At 28.6% G+C, this 16,904-nt stretch overlaps 3 protein-coding genes across 3 annotated transcripts in view; 1 reads left to right on the top strand and 2 right to left on the bottom strand.

Annotated features, from left to right (window-relative positions):
- Positions 1–253: 253 nt before the first annotated feature.
- LOC108560422 (inositol polyphosphate 5-phosphatase OCRL-1-like) lies at positions 254–1,958 on the bottom strand (the record flags this gene model as incomplete). Its single annotated transcript, XM_017917954.1, is given in 5 exon segments — positions 254–372; positions 672–754; positions 818–952; positions 1,015–1,195; positions 1,716–1,958. Coding segments are annotated over 5 exon segments (590 nt in total), but the record flags the coding sequence as incomplete, so codon positions are not given.
- A 498-nt stretch (positions 1,959–2,456) lies between these two features.
- On the top strand, positions 2,457–16,121 carry LOC108560424 (probable E3 SUMO-protein ligase RNF212). The gene is made up of 5 exons (XM_017917959.1): positions 2,457–2,585; positions 2,653–2,780; positions 2,846–2,992; positions 3,043–3,195; positions 14,951–16,121. Exons 1-5 carry the CDS (start codon positions 2,468–2,470, stop codon positions 15,131–15,133), a joined length of 729 nt encoding a protein of 242 aa, XP_017773448.1. The 5' UTR covers positions 2,457–2,467; the 3' UTR covers positions 15,134–16,121.
- The window catches only part of LOC108560423 (CUGBP Elav-like family member 1-A), a 47,115-nt gene continuing 45,239 nt past the window's right edge, over positions 15,029–16,904 (bottom strand). The window contains exon 4 of the mRNA XM_017917955.1: positions 15,029–15,111. The gene's annotated coding sequence lies outside the window, so the exon portion shown is untranslated. The remainder of the gene's footprint in view (positions 15,112–16,904) is intronic.

Raw genomic sequence — 16,904 nt, 5'->3', positions numbered from 1 at the left:
GATGTAATTTAAAAATAAATTGTATCGATTATTAATGAGAAGTGAGGTAAATGCTAAAATTACGAGCATCACTGGCCTTTAGTTACCATGGGAACCAGAGAGTATATACATGGTATATAGTGAAGCGCAATGTCAAGGCTATAATTAAAATATTTGCCAATTGTGCCGAGCCGAGGGTATTTAAAAACACGAGCGCTTTGTACGATGCCAGAGGCCGTTAACAAAAAAAAATGGTATACAATGGGAGACTTACGTGAACAACTGTTGATGGGTGTACTCGGCCTTCTTCAAACTCAGCTCGTACTTGAGGACAGATTCGCGATTGGAGTTGCCTGAGGCCATCTTCTGCCTGGACACCGATATATCTGTAAACTGCAACCATTCCATTAGTTTCGCACTCAAATCGAACATTAGAGATTCGTGACATTGACAATGCTCGAACGAAAAATAACGTAACTGGCGCGCGTATAGGATTATATGTTTCACATTACTTTAGAGCTTGGCCCCAGTGGCATTCCCGTTCGCCATTTCTTACATATTAGAAACTTTATCAAACGAAGTAACCTGTCCAGCCTGCAACTATATCAACTCGCATGTCAATTTGATTCTACCCGTTTCGTAATAACAATTTAACTATGAATTACATAAACATCAAAGAATTTAAATCTTACTTCTTCATCCATATTGGTTTCAATATAATTCCTAGCGGAATGTTTCTCCAACCACTGATGATCCGTTATGGTGAACGAGGAAACTGCAAAACGTATATAATTAAAATTGCGGAATGCTAATTTTACCATATGGATCTTATATATACATTCTTTCGCCCTGATGACTTCCGAGGCGAAATTCGCGCTCTCCGTGCCAATCTGGATCTTCAACTTCACAGTCGTCGTCGCTGAACTAACAATGAAAATAATGTGACTCTGATCATTAGGAATCGATTCAGTTTCTGCAAATAAACATACAATTAAAAAAAAAAAAACAAATAAATTCAATTTTTTTTTAACTCACCACAATTGAAGCAATGGTTTATGGGGAAGGCTCTGTCAATGGTGAGATCGGTGAAGACCTCTGGAACTTTCTGCTTGGAGATCAATATGAACAGAGCGTAACTGGAATCCGATTCGACTAGAGCCAATAGCCTGTGCTGCTGCACCAGATCTTCCTGAGCCAAAGCCACATTCAAGTGAATCTTTTCATTGCTAATGGGAAAATTGCATTGTTTTTTTTTTAATGACTTCCCTAATTCTATCTTATTGTCTAAATGGGATCCCTAAAAAAACTGAGCTGCATGAAATAAAACTGTTCGAAACCCAAATTTATGCAATACATAATTCAGTATCTTATCTATTGGTAAACATTGGGAGTATGTTTAAAGTGGTTTTATGTACTGAATTTCAAACTCAAATCATCAAATAAAAGGTGAATAATTCAAGTATGAGAATTCTTGGAATATGATTCGAATTTAGTTAGCAAACACATATTTCTGTAGTTGTTTTTTTTCTCTGACTTCTCATCATAATCCAATTGTATTCAAATTGAGAAAACGAATTTGGAAACTTACTTGATTGATATATTCTTTAGTGTTTCTTTTTTTTTGTTAATTTTTTTTTCGTAATTTGTTAGCAAATTGATATGGGATGAGGATGATAAATCTAATTCGATTAGTCCTTCTATCCTTAAAGCTAGTTTCTTCCTCGTAAAAAGGATACACATTTAACGGTGACCGAATCCGAAAACTTTTCCTGCACTATCTTCACTATATTCTGGTGCACTCTTATCATAATGTCGAAGGCTGATCAAATGGGTATCGTCTGGACCCCAGATTCGCGCATTTTAATCATCAAATTCCTAGGAAATCTGCAAATCTTCAATCCCACTGATGACAGATGAGTTCGCTACGTTAACCTAAACAGATGTAGTGTAGACTGCACAAAATACACATGCGCACTCTTCAAGAAAACGCAAAATCAATTGCAAATTAATATTTTACATTCACACAGCTTCTTTATTTATTAAGACTTTACAATCTTAATCAAGAGATTATCTAACATATTTTAAACTTAAATAATACAAGTTTAAATAAACCATTTCTTAACTTTATTAGCACCATCTTTGGAGACGCATACAACCTTCAAATTTATATCTTTAATTATTAAACAATTGAATAACTTTTCAAACCACTTGCATTAACATCCAAATTATCTAATAAACCTTCTTCAGTACTTCTAAATATAGGAAAATCAATGGAAACCTCAAAAAGCGCCATCTATTAAAAACCTATTATACTTTCTAGTTCAACTATTCGTCACAAACAAAAATATAATTCAAATATTCGAAAATATTGAAAGTTTCTTAATAAACAAAAGAATTTATCAACTTAAGTTGCCTATTTTTTGTTGATTTTTTAAATATCTTTTTGACAAAAGATTAATGTCAGTAAGGTTCTTGTATTTTCGAGAAGATGCAATCCGCAAATTGGATTCACTGCAATAAATGTTACGCAAGGTATTCGGAAAACCTCAAGTTTTATATCACCAATTGCGGCCACTTGAATTGCGAAAGTTGTACCAACAAATTCGGTAAGAAATACATAATAAATTTGCAACAAAAAATAAAATATATTAAAATTTAAAATTTCACTTGCAGTGAACAATGGTAGCAAATGTTTGATTTGCCAGCAATCAGCACGAACGATTCTGCTGTCTGATGATATGAACAACGATGTGCAGACTTATTTCACACCAATCAATGAGCAATTCGGAAAGTTATCTAATGTACGTTTTTAATATAATAATATTTATTTCATAATTTCGATAGATTAATTGTTGTTTTTAATAAGGTTGTAAGTTTCCAAATGAAGAATCACAATTCGTTGTTGAAGAATATGTTGACGAAATATAATTTCGCGAAGAACGAGATAATGAAGTCCTACAAAACCATTAATGATTTGAAGAAGGAGATTTTGAGGCTTCGGATGTTGTTGAAGGTATTGGGTTTACAACAGATTTTCTAGTATGAGTGATCAAATGATTTCAGAACCGCACCTCGGATGTGGGATCGGCTATGTCCGTGCAACTGAACCACAACATTATGTCACCGCAATCGGTCAACTCCACTCTGAACGCCTCATCCAATTATGGACCGATGATGGATCATCACATGGGACCTAAAAACTTAGCACACATGAAGGTAAACACACAATTACTATACTTCTCTTACAGTATTTAATTTATGAATTAAAAATTCAATTAGTTTTTGGCTTCTTTTGAAAGCTCTGAGGTACTGGTAATTGGAATAGTTGTGCGTTCGAAACGATATGTACCATTGCGTAAAGACCCACAGAATGGGCTAAAAACGTGCAGGCAGCTACAAGCTTTACATGAACTTTCTACGAGTATTTCGTCAACCTGCGTTAACTGCATTGTAAACATACGTACAATCGCGCACTCACGGTGCCTTCAATAGTAAAACATTCTTTTTATATTTATTCCAAATGGAGTTACTACATTTGTTTGCGTACGCAATTACGTACAAACTGGAATTTACAGTTTCTAAAATTAGGAAAAGGTCCACACATCAATGTTACAAAACTTCATAAAATATGTTAGCTTCTTCATTACTATAACAATATTTCTTTCAAGCTTAGATTTTTAATATCTTCAGATTATTACAATTATTACGAATCATTACGATTTTATTAAATAAATGAAATATTCTGGTTTTAGTAAATTTTTAACTTTTGCAACAATTTATTCATAGAGAAACTTCTGATCTTCAATTGTTCAATTTCTGTTAAGAAGTTTTAATTAAAAAAAAATCATGTTTCTTTTCATTTTTTTTTATCAGATTTAAGAATTAATTTTTTTTTTCATATTTCATGATTAATATAAGAATTTTTATAATGCGCAGCTTAAATAATTTTTATTTTATAATTTTTTTTTAATTACTACATAAAAACCGATATTAATTAGATAATTGAATACAAATATTAAAGGTTTAAATTATACTTAATAAATTTACCAAAAATCGAAGTATACACATTTTTCTATTTGTTTGAAAATTGGTATTCCAATATGATTATTAAATTACATTGTATTTACTGAAAAAAAGAACAATATATTCTCGGCATCTTTTCGCACTTGTGCGATGTGTGTAATTGCATAATAGCACCTCGTCTTGTTTGTGTACAAATATGTTGTTTTTTTTTTTACATTTTCTGTTATTTTCATTCCTCGCTATTGCGGCCAACCTTGTGGCTCCGCTTGTCCACGTAATAGCAGCAGAGGCGTCAATGAAAATCAATATTGCAATAGAACATCGACAATGGCTTTGGAACTTTAGACTTTGTCCATTAAAATGGAAAAGTACAGTTTACTATAGGAAAATGAAAATTATAAAGTTACCTGTTGCAATTTTGCATAGAAAATATTGAAGATATATTCATTAAATTTGGAGGAACATAAAAATAGATTTTATAAAAAATTATGCAGAAAATAGATTTTTTTGAGTAATTTTAGTATTAATTTCTAATTTATTGAAATTTAAGGAAAATTATGTAATTTTGGATAGAAAATAGATTGCTAAACGCAATTGCAATTGTTAATTAGTTTCGTTTACAAAAGAAAAATAATTAAAAAAAAAAGAGAAGCAATAATTTAGTCGTTTTAAAAAGAATGATTGCGTTTGAATGCACCATTGTTTTCTGGGACAAAACAATAACCACGAACCGCAAGTAAAATTATTTCGCGTTTTCTCTCTCTTTCTCTCTTTGTTCCTCTTCTGTTGTGTATTTCTTTCTAATTTTAATTGCGCTTATATACATACAATAAAAGCGAATGAGCATAACGCGTGTGTGCGTTTTGTGAAGTGAATAGGGTCAGGGTACAAACTCGACTCGAATTTCAATTTATGCATAAAAACCTGACCCGAGTGTGTACGCACTTCATAATATTCGCTGGAATTGGTAAAATAATTAAGGAATTTGTATAATCAAAAATTTAACAGAAATTAGCATTAATTTTACAATATTTGGATTTTCCTGTTGGATTCAAGAATAGTTTAAATTAAGTAATATAATTTATAAGAAATATAAACTATTAATTCTGTATACTATTATTTTTTAATTGGTTTAATTTGTCCAAAAGTGTTATTATTTCTTTAAAATTTATTTGTAAAAATTGTAAATTTCTTAAATTTAACAAAAAAAAAATGTTAAGAATTCTATTTCAATTTATTTAAAAAGAAAATTGATCACAGATCTTTCTGCCCATTTAATATTATTATCATTAACTTATAAGTTTTTATTTTATTCAAGAAATTTTCATAGAAAATTAATTTTTCTTCAGTTTTTTTAATGTAAAAAAAATATGTTGTGGAGAAATAATGCACAAATTAGATTTTCATACTAATAATTTTCTTGATATAATCAATATGTGTGTAAAAATTGTCTTTTCCCTGTTTTCTAATAGTGTTAAAAAAAATAGAAACTAAGGATCGTTCCATATTTCACGATAATGTCGCGCAGTTATGTAACTCGTTCATTTGTTAATTTACCGTTTGTTTTTTGTCATAACTAATTACTTAATCGAGATAGTATCGAAACGAAGCGAAACGGTTTAAAAAAAAAATGAATCCATTAACAAATGAAAACGAAATTGGCGTTTGCTTTAGTGTTTGTCCCATTTGAAAAAGTTTTTTTTTTTTTTCATTTTATATTATTTTCACGATCCAGTCACTTCCCTCCCCTACCCAAATGTTTTATTTCACTGTACATGTTTGGATGCACGTTTGTTTTTATAACAAATAAACTAATTTTGCAATATTTGTTTTCGGAGTTTAAATTTTGTTTACGTTTCATTTGCATTTTGTTAAAGCCCAAACATTTTCATTTTCACCACCCCTCATCACGACGAAAACAATTTCAACCACTTTTACACTGTGCGTGTGCATGTGTGTTTCATCGTCATTTACAATTGGTTTATTTTTGTGCAAATACAACTTTTCAACGCGCTAATGAAAATATATTAATTAAATTAATACTGTATAATTTTCGACGCGAAATAAATACACGCAGCGCTCATTGCAAGCTTAATATTATTACATTCTATTTCCGTTTACTATTTACATCCATGGGTTTTCAAATAAAATATCTAATTAATTAATTAATTAATAAAAAATTGTGATTAATAATTTCAGTTTTTTTTATTCTGAAACACCAAAAGTAATTATCTAATTAATAATTAAACTAATAAGATTTTCTTATTTTCTTATTATATTAGTTAATTATTTGCATTATGAGATTAATTACAAAAATATTGCGATTTTTCAGACATTTTCATGTCTTCAAGTATTATGTAATTACTCGAATACCACACAAATCAATTACATCATCGAATAATATTATTAAAGAAAAAACTATGGCCTTTCCAACGAACGTAGTAACAAATTTCTGGTATTTCCCAGTTTTCTATAATATGCATTCAAAAATGTGTTTTTTTCAGATTAACTTTTATTGTATATTTTCTGATTATATTAGAAGCAATCTTCTACTTTAAGTATAGTTACGTAATATTAACGCTAATCTATATTGTATTATGTGTTTTTCAGTGTTTTCAATTTTTATTTTTATTACAAATAGGTTTACTTTTGTTCCATATTCCATTTATATTGTTGCGTATTGTTACAACAAAAATATTGTTGCTGCTGTTGTTGTTGTTATTGGAAACACGTCCGATCGTTAAAGTCTTTATTGTTTGTTCCACCTTTTAATATTCTAAATAGTTTTGTGTTGTTAAAATAAATGTTGTTGGTCGAGGAGAGAACAACGACGCGCGCGCGCCTCCTCCACCGGAGAGCACATATTGAATTACCTGCAGCTCGTGTTTCTCTCTTCACGTAATTCGACTCAAAATGTTGCACACAGCCGTGACTTCACAACATACACACACACATGCCAACATGTACATATACATATGCACTCATACACAAACAATAAGAAACGGAAAACCAGGAGCTGTTGCATAACGCGAGGAGACTGAACTGTAGCACATTTATTTTGTGTTTTTTACGTTTGGCGCCTTTTCGTTAATTGTTTAGACTATATTTAGTCAATTTTTTTTTTGTTTGTTTTCTTTTTACTCTGACGAAATTTATTATTTATATTTAGTCTCCAAAGAATTGTAATCTTTGTAAGTTTGAACTACAAAACTGTTTAGTTAGAACATTAATATTTGTCTAGAACTTAAAAATTTTAATAGTTTCTAAACAATATTTATTTTTTAATTAATTGATCTCTAATATATTTTGTTAAGACTTTATTAGTTGAAGAAATTGTAAAATATTTCTAAATATTAATCTATGATTTAGTATAGACATTTTAATTTAATTTATTTTGTTTAAAAGATTTCAAAAATTAGTAAATTATAAAAAAATAGGTAGAAAGACTTTGGTTGTTAGCACGTGACAAACAAAATCTGATATATTAGATTTCTATACTTAATATATTAAAATATATTAATGATTATTTGAAAACGTATATTCAAACTAATGTTATTAATTTTATAGAAATTAAAGAAATAATTTAAGTTGGAGTTGGGATTAAATTTTATTAAAATCTTTAAGATACTTAAAAATAATTCGAATAATTATTATGAATTTGAATTGTAATATTATTCTTTCTTCATTTGTTTACAAGAATTTGTATAGGAATACCTTACATAATGCGGGTAATATCCAGAACGGTTTGAAACCGGACTAATCGAGGAATTTAAATATAATCAAAAAATAGTTTTATTTGTTAGAATTTATTTTTATTTTACTCAATTCAACTTTTATTTGTTTTGAATTTTTCAAACTGGACTATAGTGAATCTGGACTAATCGAAGCCTGTTTATACGAGTGATTGCTATATAGAAAAATTTTACGTAAATAGTGAATATATGTCAAATTTTCGAACAAACATCAATTTTAATTGTGTTTTATTAATGTCTGTAGTATATTATAAAATATGAATAATTATAATTTTAAATAAAACTGTTTTTGTTTTGTTTTCAAAGATATCACTAAGAATATTAGTCAAATTTTCTGCAATTACATGATTCAAACAAACATTGTGAATTTAGTAGTTGTAAAGTCTTTTGAATACTTTAAATTTACATAGTTTTCAGTTTCCTATTACTAGGAATATCCGTTTTTTTGCAATTATATAACAATTTTAACAAACTTTATTAATTCTGTATTTTTTTAGGATATTTTTTAAATTTAAATGCAATTATTTAATTTGTAAAAATATTATGAATTCGACACAAATTAGTAGATGAAATTATTTTTTTGTTTGCAAAGGTGTTAATAGAAAAAAAGCATTATAAATTTGAATTGAATTTTATTAAAGTCCATACGATATTTTTCAATTGAAAATAATTTAGTGACTTTCTTTTTATTTTCAAAGATTTCTTTAAGAAATACAATCAAATTATTATTTAATATATATTAATTTTCCTGTTTACATAATCAAATCTGTATGTTTCTACACTTGTAAAGATGTGTACACACTAGTTGTATATATCTAAAAATTACTACACACTAAACTGAAGTCATTGAATCTATATATAATTAGTACTAATGAAAATTTCATTATTTTTTTATCAATTTGTTCTAAATGATTTATTTACTTGTGAAAGTGTTTCAGTTCTGTAGTTGATTGTAGATCAAAAAACAACTAAAATCATATAATGAATTTTCATAAAACGTAAAAAAAATACAATTTAGTAACTACTAATAATTAAAATAAAAAACAGTGAAATTTGATAGACAAAATTTCATTATTTTTTCATTTTCTTTATCAATTTGTTCTAAATGATTTATTTATTTTTGAAAGTGTTTCAGTTCTGTAATTCATTGAAGAGCAAAAAAAAAACAACTAAAATCTAGGCTATCATATAATTAATTTTCAGAAAACGTAAAAAAAATGCAATTTAGTAACTACTACTAATTAATATAAAAACAGTGAAATTTGCTGGACGAAATTTCATTATTTTGCGTTTTTTATTTAGAACAATAATGCATTATTAATAATCATTAAATATTTACATTTTTTTTATAAATTTGTTCAAAATGTTTTATTTATATTTGAAAGTGTTTTGAGTTCTGTAATGAATTGTAGAGCAAAAAAAAAACAAACAACTAAAATCTAGGCTATCATATAATGAATTTTCGAGAAAACGTAAAAGAATTGCAATTTTCTGGAAATTGAGAATTCAAAGAATTGTAGAGAAATCTCGTTCGTACGAATGCGAGCAGTTTATAAGCGACAGATAATTGAATGTCACCTTGGCTAATCCCTATCCATTTTCTTCAACAAGCGCACATTCGCTGCGAAACCGAATTTTCTTATATCTCGCTATTTTTTGTTGTAATTTATTTCTAATTAATCCACTCGCTTTTGCTTACATAACTAACACACGACTGCAATCGGAAGGAAAGCGCACGTCAAGCGTTGTGTTGTGTTCCATTCACATTTATTTCTGTAACGGGTACATGCTATAAATACCTAATATGTTTTGATGGACGTCCGACACCTCCAGACAGATTGCTTGAATCCCCGCATTTGCCGTTGAACAAATAACAGAAGCCAAACCGAAATACAGTTGCAAGTAAAAATAATCTCAAGTTTTATTTATGCGGAGCTTCATAACTGCAGTCAATTAGAATGAGTTATTAAGAGCAAATAAAAGAGAGTGTGTGGGGTGCGAATGCGAGAGTCCTGATAATGCCTACTACACACACACGTGCTAGAAAATCCCTATTCGGAGTGGCGCGGAAGATGGAGGAGAGTTCGTGGAGAGAGGGTTGAATCTTAATTAAACTAGGATTACTTTAAGTCCTTACTAGTGGCAATGTGTTAAGATTAAGCAAATTGAATGCTAATTAAATTTGACTCCGAGATTTCTCTTTCTCACACAAATTATCAAATCCACACCACAATTTAAAGTTTGTTTTTTTTTATTCAACTTATACAAAACATATTAAATAGCAAAACAGTTTAAATTCAATTACATAAATCAACTTTCTTAGTTCTTTCAATTCAACTTCCACAAAACATATGTAATTAAACAGTAAATTTAATTGGGAATCAAAAATTTGTAACTGTTACAAATTTATTCAATTTTCTATTTAGTCCTTTTGTATATTCATAAACTAGACAGAATCTGGAATATTTTCCTCAGTCGCAATTGATAAATTTGCATACGCATTGCACGGCATAATCAACAGGTGCAAAAGTTCCAACTCCTCCTGTCGACACAGTCAAGGACAATACGCGTATAAACATTCGCCTAACGAAATAAAAATTCTATTACTAGGCATAAACATATATTCTTTTAACTACTTAAGTTAATTGCAACACAGGCTTAATTTTTATTATCGCGTAATTAGACAAGTAATTTTATAAACAATTATCATATGGAATGTCATAACATTATTGAAAAGTCAAGAAAATTTCTTGTTTCAATACGTTTTTTTTTGGAACAATTGTTTTATAGAAATTAAGAACAATTTGTGAATTTATCAAGGGAAGTAAGTAAGCTTACAAGATTTTGTTTTAACAATAAATTAAAAAAGGACAAGTAATTTTATAAAACTTTTTTTTAAACAATTTTCATATGGAATAAAGTACTATTTATACAAGCAATTTTATAAAAATTTTTATTAAAACAATGATCATATGGTAAGTACTTCGATTTTTTACAAAGACAGGACATTTTCTTGTTTCAATACGTTTTTTTTTAACAATTGTATAGAAACTAATAACAATTTGTGTATTTATCAAGGAAAGTAATTAAAATTTGTAAACTTATAAGATTTTATTATAATATTTGAATTTTTATTATGAAAGCAAGAAAATTATTGCTCCCAGACCAAATTTTTTTAAGCAAATTGTATAAAAATATTACAATAAAGTAAAAAAAATACTTGTTGCATAATGAGACAAGCAATTTTATATTTTTTTTTTTATAAATAATTATGATATGGAAAGTAATTACAAATGAATGACATTTTCTTGTTTCAATACGTTTTTTAAACAATTATCTTATAGAAACTAATAAGAATTTGTGAATTTATCAGGAATGTAGTTAGATTTTGTGTACTTACCAGACGATTTTTTAAGCAAATTCTATAAAAATAATATAAAATTTGTCCAAATTCAAATTATTTCTATTAGGTAAATAATTACATTGAAATTTAAAAAATGTGTGCAGAAAATGTATGTACTTTATTCAGAGAGTCGAACCGAAATTAAGTTCGTTTCGGTTTACGGTTACGTTCCAAGTAAATATTTATCGTTCCAGATTCGGTAATGGTTCGTCTAAAAATTTCGGTTCAGGTCAAATTTAAAATCGAAAAAAAGCAATTTAAATTAGTTATGTAAAATCGAGTCCAATATCAAATTTTGATTAAATTTTATTTACCAAATTCCCTTATTATTTCGGTTTTTCAATTAAGCAATTTTTCGTTCCTGTTACAGTTACGGTTCAATTAAAAATTCAGATTAATTTCTGTTTACGGTTTTCGGTTCGGTTCCGGTTCGACTCTCTGACTTTATTATCTTGCAACCGTAGAAGACAAGACTCCTTCGTCAATTAAAGGTGTATCGAGCAATTAAATTGGAAATTGCGAATGCTCGTAAATCAGGTGGACGAATCGCGTAAATCACACGAGCTTTCCCTGTCTCATCCCGATTATATTACGGATTTTCTATTAAAAGATAGCCCGGATAACGGAGCAGACTATAAAACGTCGACGTTTACAACTGCAGGCACTTTCAAATACTAAATGAGTTAATCCAAAAAAAAAAAAACAACAACTAACAAATTGATTTCTTCCAAATTAAACTGTATTGAAGATGTGTACAGTAGCTCTTTTATGTAATTTCCATTTATGCAATTTGTAATAAATCAATCAGTTTATGTAAAAATATATAAATAATTTAGTTAATAATAGAAATATATTTGAATCTTCAATAAATTAGTGAAAAAAATAATTTAATTTTTCCAAATTTTTATTTATTTAGTAATTTCTCTAGAAATATGTGCAAAAGAAAAAAAAATGTTAAATCCGTCATTAGTTGTTATTGAAAATATTTATCAATTAATTAGTAATTAAAAGGAACATTTAAAGCGTCTCTAGTGTAAATTAGATAATCTTTCATTATTTTCTATAATCAATTAATATGAAGAACATTAATGAACAGTTATAGAAATAATTGAGTAATTTGGATAAACTTGATGTTTTGATTAATTTCTTTTTTCTTGCACCGACTTTTTGATGAACTTTACCGGTTGTTAATTGGTATATTCCGGTTCGGCTGATGTCCAGGCATATCCACTATACAGAGGTCAAATAATGGAAATTGCGCAGCCATCCGATTACGTAATATTAAATTAAAACGTGACCGGTCTCCGTCGATAGTTTGTACAGAGTTTCCGGGCGTCGTCGATATGCCATCCAAAGGGGGTGGTTTGGTTGGTGATGGTGGTGGTAGATGTTTGAAGGGATGGGGGTGGGCTTTTTGGGAGGTGGCGGCGCGCGGAGGAGAGTTTACATTTTGTGTATGCCGCTTATGGTGCATGTGTATTCAGATTGGCGGCACGAAGGGCAAACTTCATCCTTCCCAACGCTCCCAACTTTACAGAAACGGACCCATGGAAGTCGTCGTAGTCGTCTACGTCCCTTCCTCCCTAATTTCAACACAAATTTCGGACGATCAATACCACCTTTCCCCACATCCCAATCCATTATATCAAATACTTTATGACAGAAGTTAATTAAATACTTACTTATTTACATGAAACTTCTTGAAGATTTCTATTCTACCAATTCCAGTTTATATTTACAATGATTGTTATTTCTTGTAGTAAATGCATCATTTTTTATCAAAATTAATAGAAAATTTAATATTTTAATGAAATAATTGGTAGACAATAAGTAAAAAAAATCACTTATTGCTTATGCAATAATTCTTGAAGATTCCTTCAGCTGAAATAATTAATTAGGGAATAAATAAGTAAAATTTGTTCATTCATTTCGATTTATTTTTATTTAGAATAAAATACACAAAATACAAATACTTTTATTAAAAATTAGTAAGATTTAGTATTTTTAGCTAAAAATTACGCCGAACGTCTCAAATCCGCCTTCTAAAACAATATTAATAATAATTCAAGTATACCAGTTTAATCATTGGACATAAATGAACATAGACGTTCGTGGATGGATGAGCAATAGTACTACAATACACTAAGTTTACTTTTTGGTACATATTTTAACATTAAGTGAATTCTCATTTTTTCTTATTTGGGGTTGTTGTTTCAATTCTTTGCTTATTACATTTAAGTGTGTGCACAAGCTACTCAAGTTACCGGAAGATTTGAGACGTTCAGTATCATCTTTTTTTGTTATACTTTCATTCATTTATTTTTCATATATATATATATATATAATTTTATATATCTAAAGATTCTTATTTAGTAAACAACGTTTTTATTCTTTATTTTTTTTTGTAAGGCAGAATTACATCCATGAAATGAATGATCCAAGATTAATGAAGAATATTGTAAAAATAATAATGATTAAACGATTTGAGCCTTCGGCATTTTTTTTTACTATACATTAAATCAATTTTCACCTAAATTAACAAATAACAATACGCACTTAGCTTAAGTAAAATTAATTAAAAAAAAGAAAATGCTCTACACTGGCCCTTTGTGATGATAATAATAGATGATTCGTAATAAAGGTTTGTACGTTTAGGTTTGTTTATTTTTTTCGTGTCTCGTCCTAAACAACAGTTCGAATTAGATGTTTCAGAAGCTTATTAATCTTTTGTACAAGTATAAAAATAGAATACTTCCTCTTTCTTTCTTTCATAACTTCCTCAACTTCGAGACGCGCAACATAATTCTGCCTTACTTAGCATATCTTTCTCTCGTCGCGATTTTCAAAGAAAAACAAAAACACTTTGCGGAAATGATACAACAATGGTAAATCACCTTCTTATAACAAAAATATTATTTTGTTGAGATCCGGTCAGATACAAACAAGTGTAGTGTATACAATTTTTTTTTTATAGCAAGGATGAATTTACACGCTATATAGTACAAACCTTGTTCACATATATATTTTCAATTACTTCGTATCAATCAAAGATGTATATATATATATATATCATTTTTTTGTTGTTACACCAGTGCAGATTCGATTTCATTCATCTCCAACTGTAGCTCTTCTTTTTTTTGTAACTTCTTTTGTTTTTTTAATTTATATTATCACAGTCGGATTTGTTGGATTTATACTTGTAGAAATTCAAAATTTTAATTGCTTCATAGGCATTAAATTACTCAAATAAAAATGATTATATTTTTTTTAAGTTTTTAAAAACTAAATTATCGTGAAGTTACGGCTTCCCGGAAAACTCGTTAGATAATGAGCTGCATGTTGCCTTATCTCGAATGCGCTCTATTTTCCACAGGTATTCTTGATAAGAAACACGTTAGTAACTGCAAATGAACAGAACACACTTTCAATTTTGTTTTTCAAGAAAAATACTGTTTCTTTATTATCGCATTTTACAATTATTTAGAAAATGTAAGCAATAATAACAATATGTGAGCATAATTTGGACCAAGAGAATCAGTCTGTTCAAGAAAAACTCGACTAAATTGTACAAAAAAATTTGGCATCAAACTCACCACAAACGATTTTAAGTTATTATTGTGTGTTTGTTCATAATTATGAAAGAAGTTAATAAGTAATAATTCACTTTGGTTAATGATGTTAGTAGAAGTTTTGTTTTTTTTTTTGTTAATGAAGAGTAAATAAAAATAATCACCTTCGGCTTACATCTCTTTGGTTTCTTTGGTAACTCTAAATGCTTTTGTTTGTTTATTAGTTGTCAAGAGCGGCGTCGAACCAGCAGATTAATAGGAAACCAGTGCCAGTTCATAGCAACATCAACAACAATAACATTGGTGGTGGTCGCCACATGGGAGAGATGATGCCTATGGCGCAACTAAATTTGGGTTTTCCATCCAAGTATAATACCCAAAATCCCTATAATATGTACAAACGTTAATTAGTTTAAATTTAGAATAAGAAACGGGACGTGCAATGACACACAGGTCGACTTCCTGGCTTTTCAAAATTCCAACTAAATAAAAAAAAAAATAAGAAACAACAACCCTGATGTCATTGAACGTCCGCTTAATTATATTTAAAAATATTCCATTTTGATAATACACACTCATACACACACTCTCACACATTTAGTTCTTCTTTTGTTGCTTTTTTTTTATATATAAGTATTCGAAAATTATGTATATCAAAAAACGAAACGAAATGTTAACAATTGGGAATAACTTTACATACAATTATGATTAGAAGTTCATGTACATTCTTTTAGTTTTGAAACAATTGATAATTTTTGTATTTTTTTTTTAGATACACGACGAGTGTTAAATTATTCGGTGACTAGAATTGTTCGCTTTCTAAATTATAATGGTTATGAACTATATTTTTTTTTAGTAACTTAAAAAGCATAGGTAGTCAAGGTCAGAACTCGGGTAGTTTCGAGTTCTCTGATCCATCATTTGTTAAATTATAGATAAATATATTGGTTAGTGCTGTATGCTATAACCGTTCCAAAATAAACTCGTTTTCTTTCGTTCACATAGACAACTTTACTATTTTCATGATTATATATAGAGTGAAAAAACTATTGAGGAAAATATTGTTGTTTAGAATCATAGCAGAAATTTGTTGTTACTATAATTGTTGTTGGAAAGGAATGTGAAGATTTGTTATAAATAATTGTATCAATAAAACAAATATTTAAGTTGTAAATGGCGAGAGTGGAAAAGTAAGTGTTACTAAAGCGAAGTGTCCCCAAGTGAGGAATGAAATTTTAATTTGTCCTAAAAGTCGTAACATCCCATGAACCAAATTAATTAGGCTTAAAACTTTCCTCGGCTTTCCTCTCGTTTTATTTTCAGTCTATCCTCGCAGAATCCCCAATGTGAAAAGTTGACTTCTTTACATATCCATTTTTTTTCGTCTGTTTTTCCTTCACACCTTTGTTTGCAGAAGTTTCTAAGAAGAGTATATTTTTTTCACTGTAATAATAACAAACAAAAAATCTACACTGCATCTCGGAAAAACTAATTCGAAGAGTGCCAATTTCTTAAGGGAATACAATTTTTTTTTTGTAAAAAAAAATGGGACGTTTTTGTCTATGAAATGCGATGGGAAAACGAGTAAATTTTCGGTTAATTGGTTAATTAGTAAATGAGCAAATAAAAAAAAACTTACTTTGAAAGAAATAAATAATAAATAAACAAGATGAAGGAGGAACACATGTAGACATGTAATATAAATTAGTGGACACAAACAGAAGCCAAAAATAAATAAATAACAGAAAAAAAAATATATAATAATAATGTACAAAATAATAATTATAAGAAAGAAAAATGCACGAGAAACGCGAGAATTGATCCAAAATATTAATTTTTTTTAGTGTTGTTGCATTTGAATAATTATTTTTTTCTTGTCGTCTAGTTTGTTTTTCGCTTAATTCCAGAGTGTGTCTCAAAAGTTGTTGTTGTAACGTCTAAACTTTGGTTTTTTAATCGTCAAAAATAGAAAATAAAAATTACAATATATATATATATGTATAATCAAGGGTACATTCTGTGTAAAATTAAAAAATATTACGCAACATATAAATTCTCTCGTAACTTCATTAATTTTTCGCTTTGCTATTTTTTGCTTCTCTCTTCCTTTCGGTTTTGGTGTGCGCGTTGTGCTGTGATCACTTTCACGTTCCGAAGAAAACACACGGAAAACAAAAT

The sequence above is a fragment of the Nicrophorus vespilloides genome, unplaced genomic scaffold (genome assembly GCF_001412225.1).
Source record: "Nicrophorus vespilloides isolate i.1.1-1 unplaced genomic scaffold, Nicve_v1.0, whole genome shotgun sequence".
Lineage (NCBI taxonomy): Eukaryota > Metazoa > Arthropoda > Insecta > Coleoptera > Silphidae > Nicrophorus > Nicrophorus vespilloides.
Note: the sequence above shows the minus strand (reverse complement) of the source record. Positions and strands in the feature narration are given on the sequence as shown.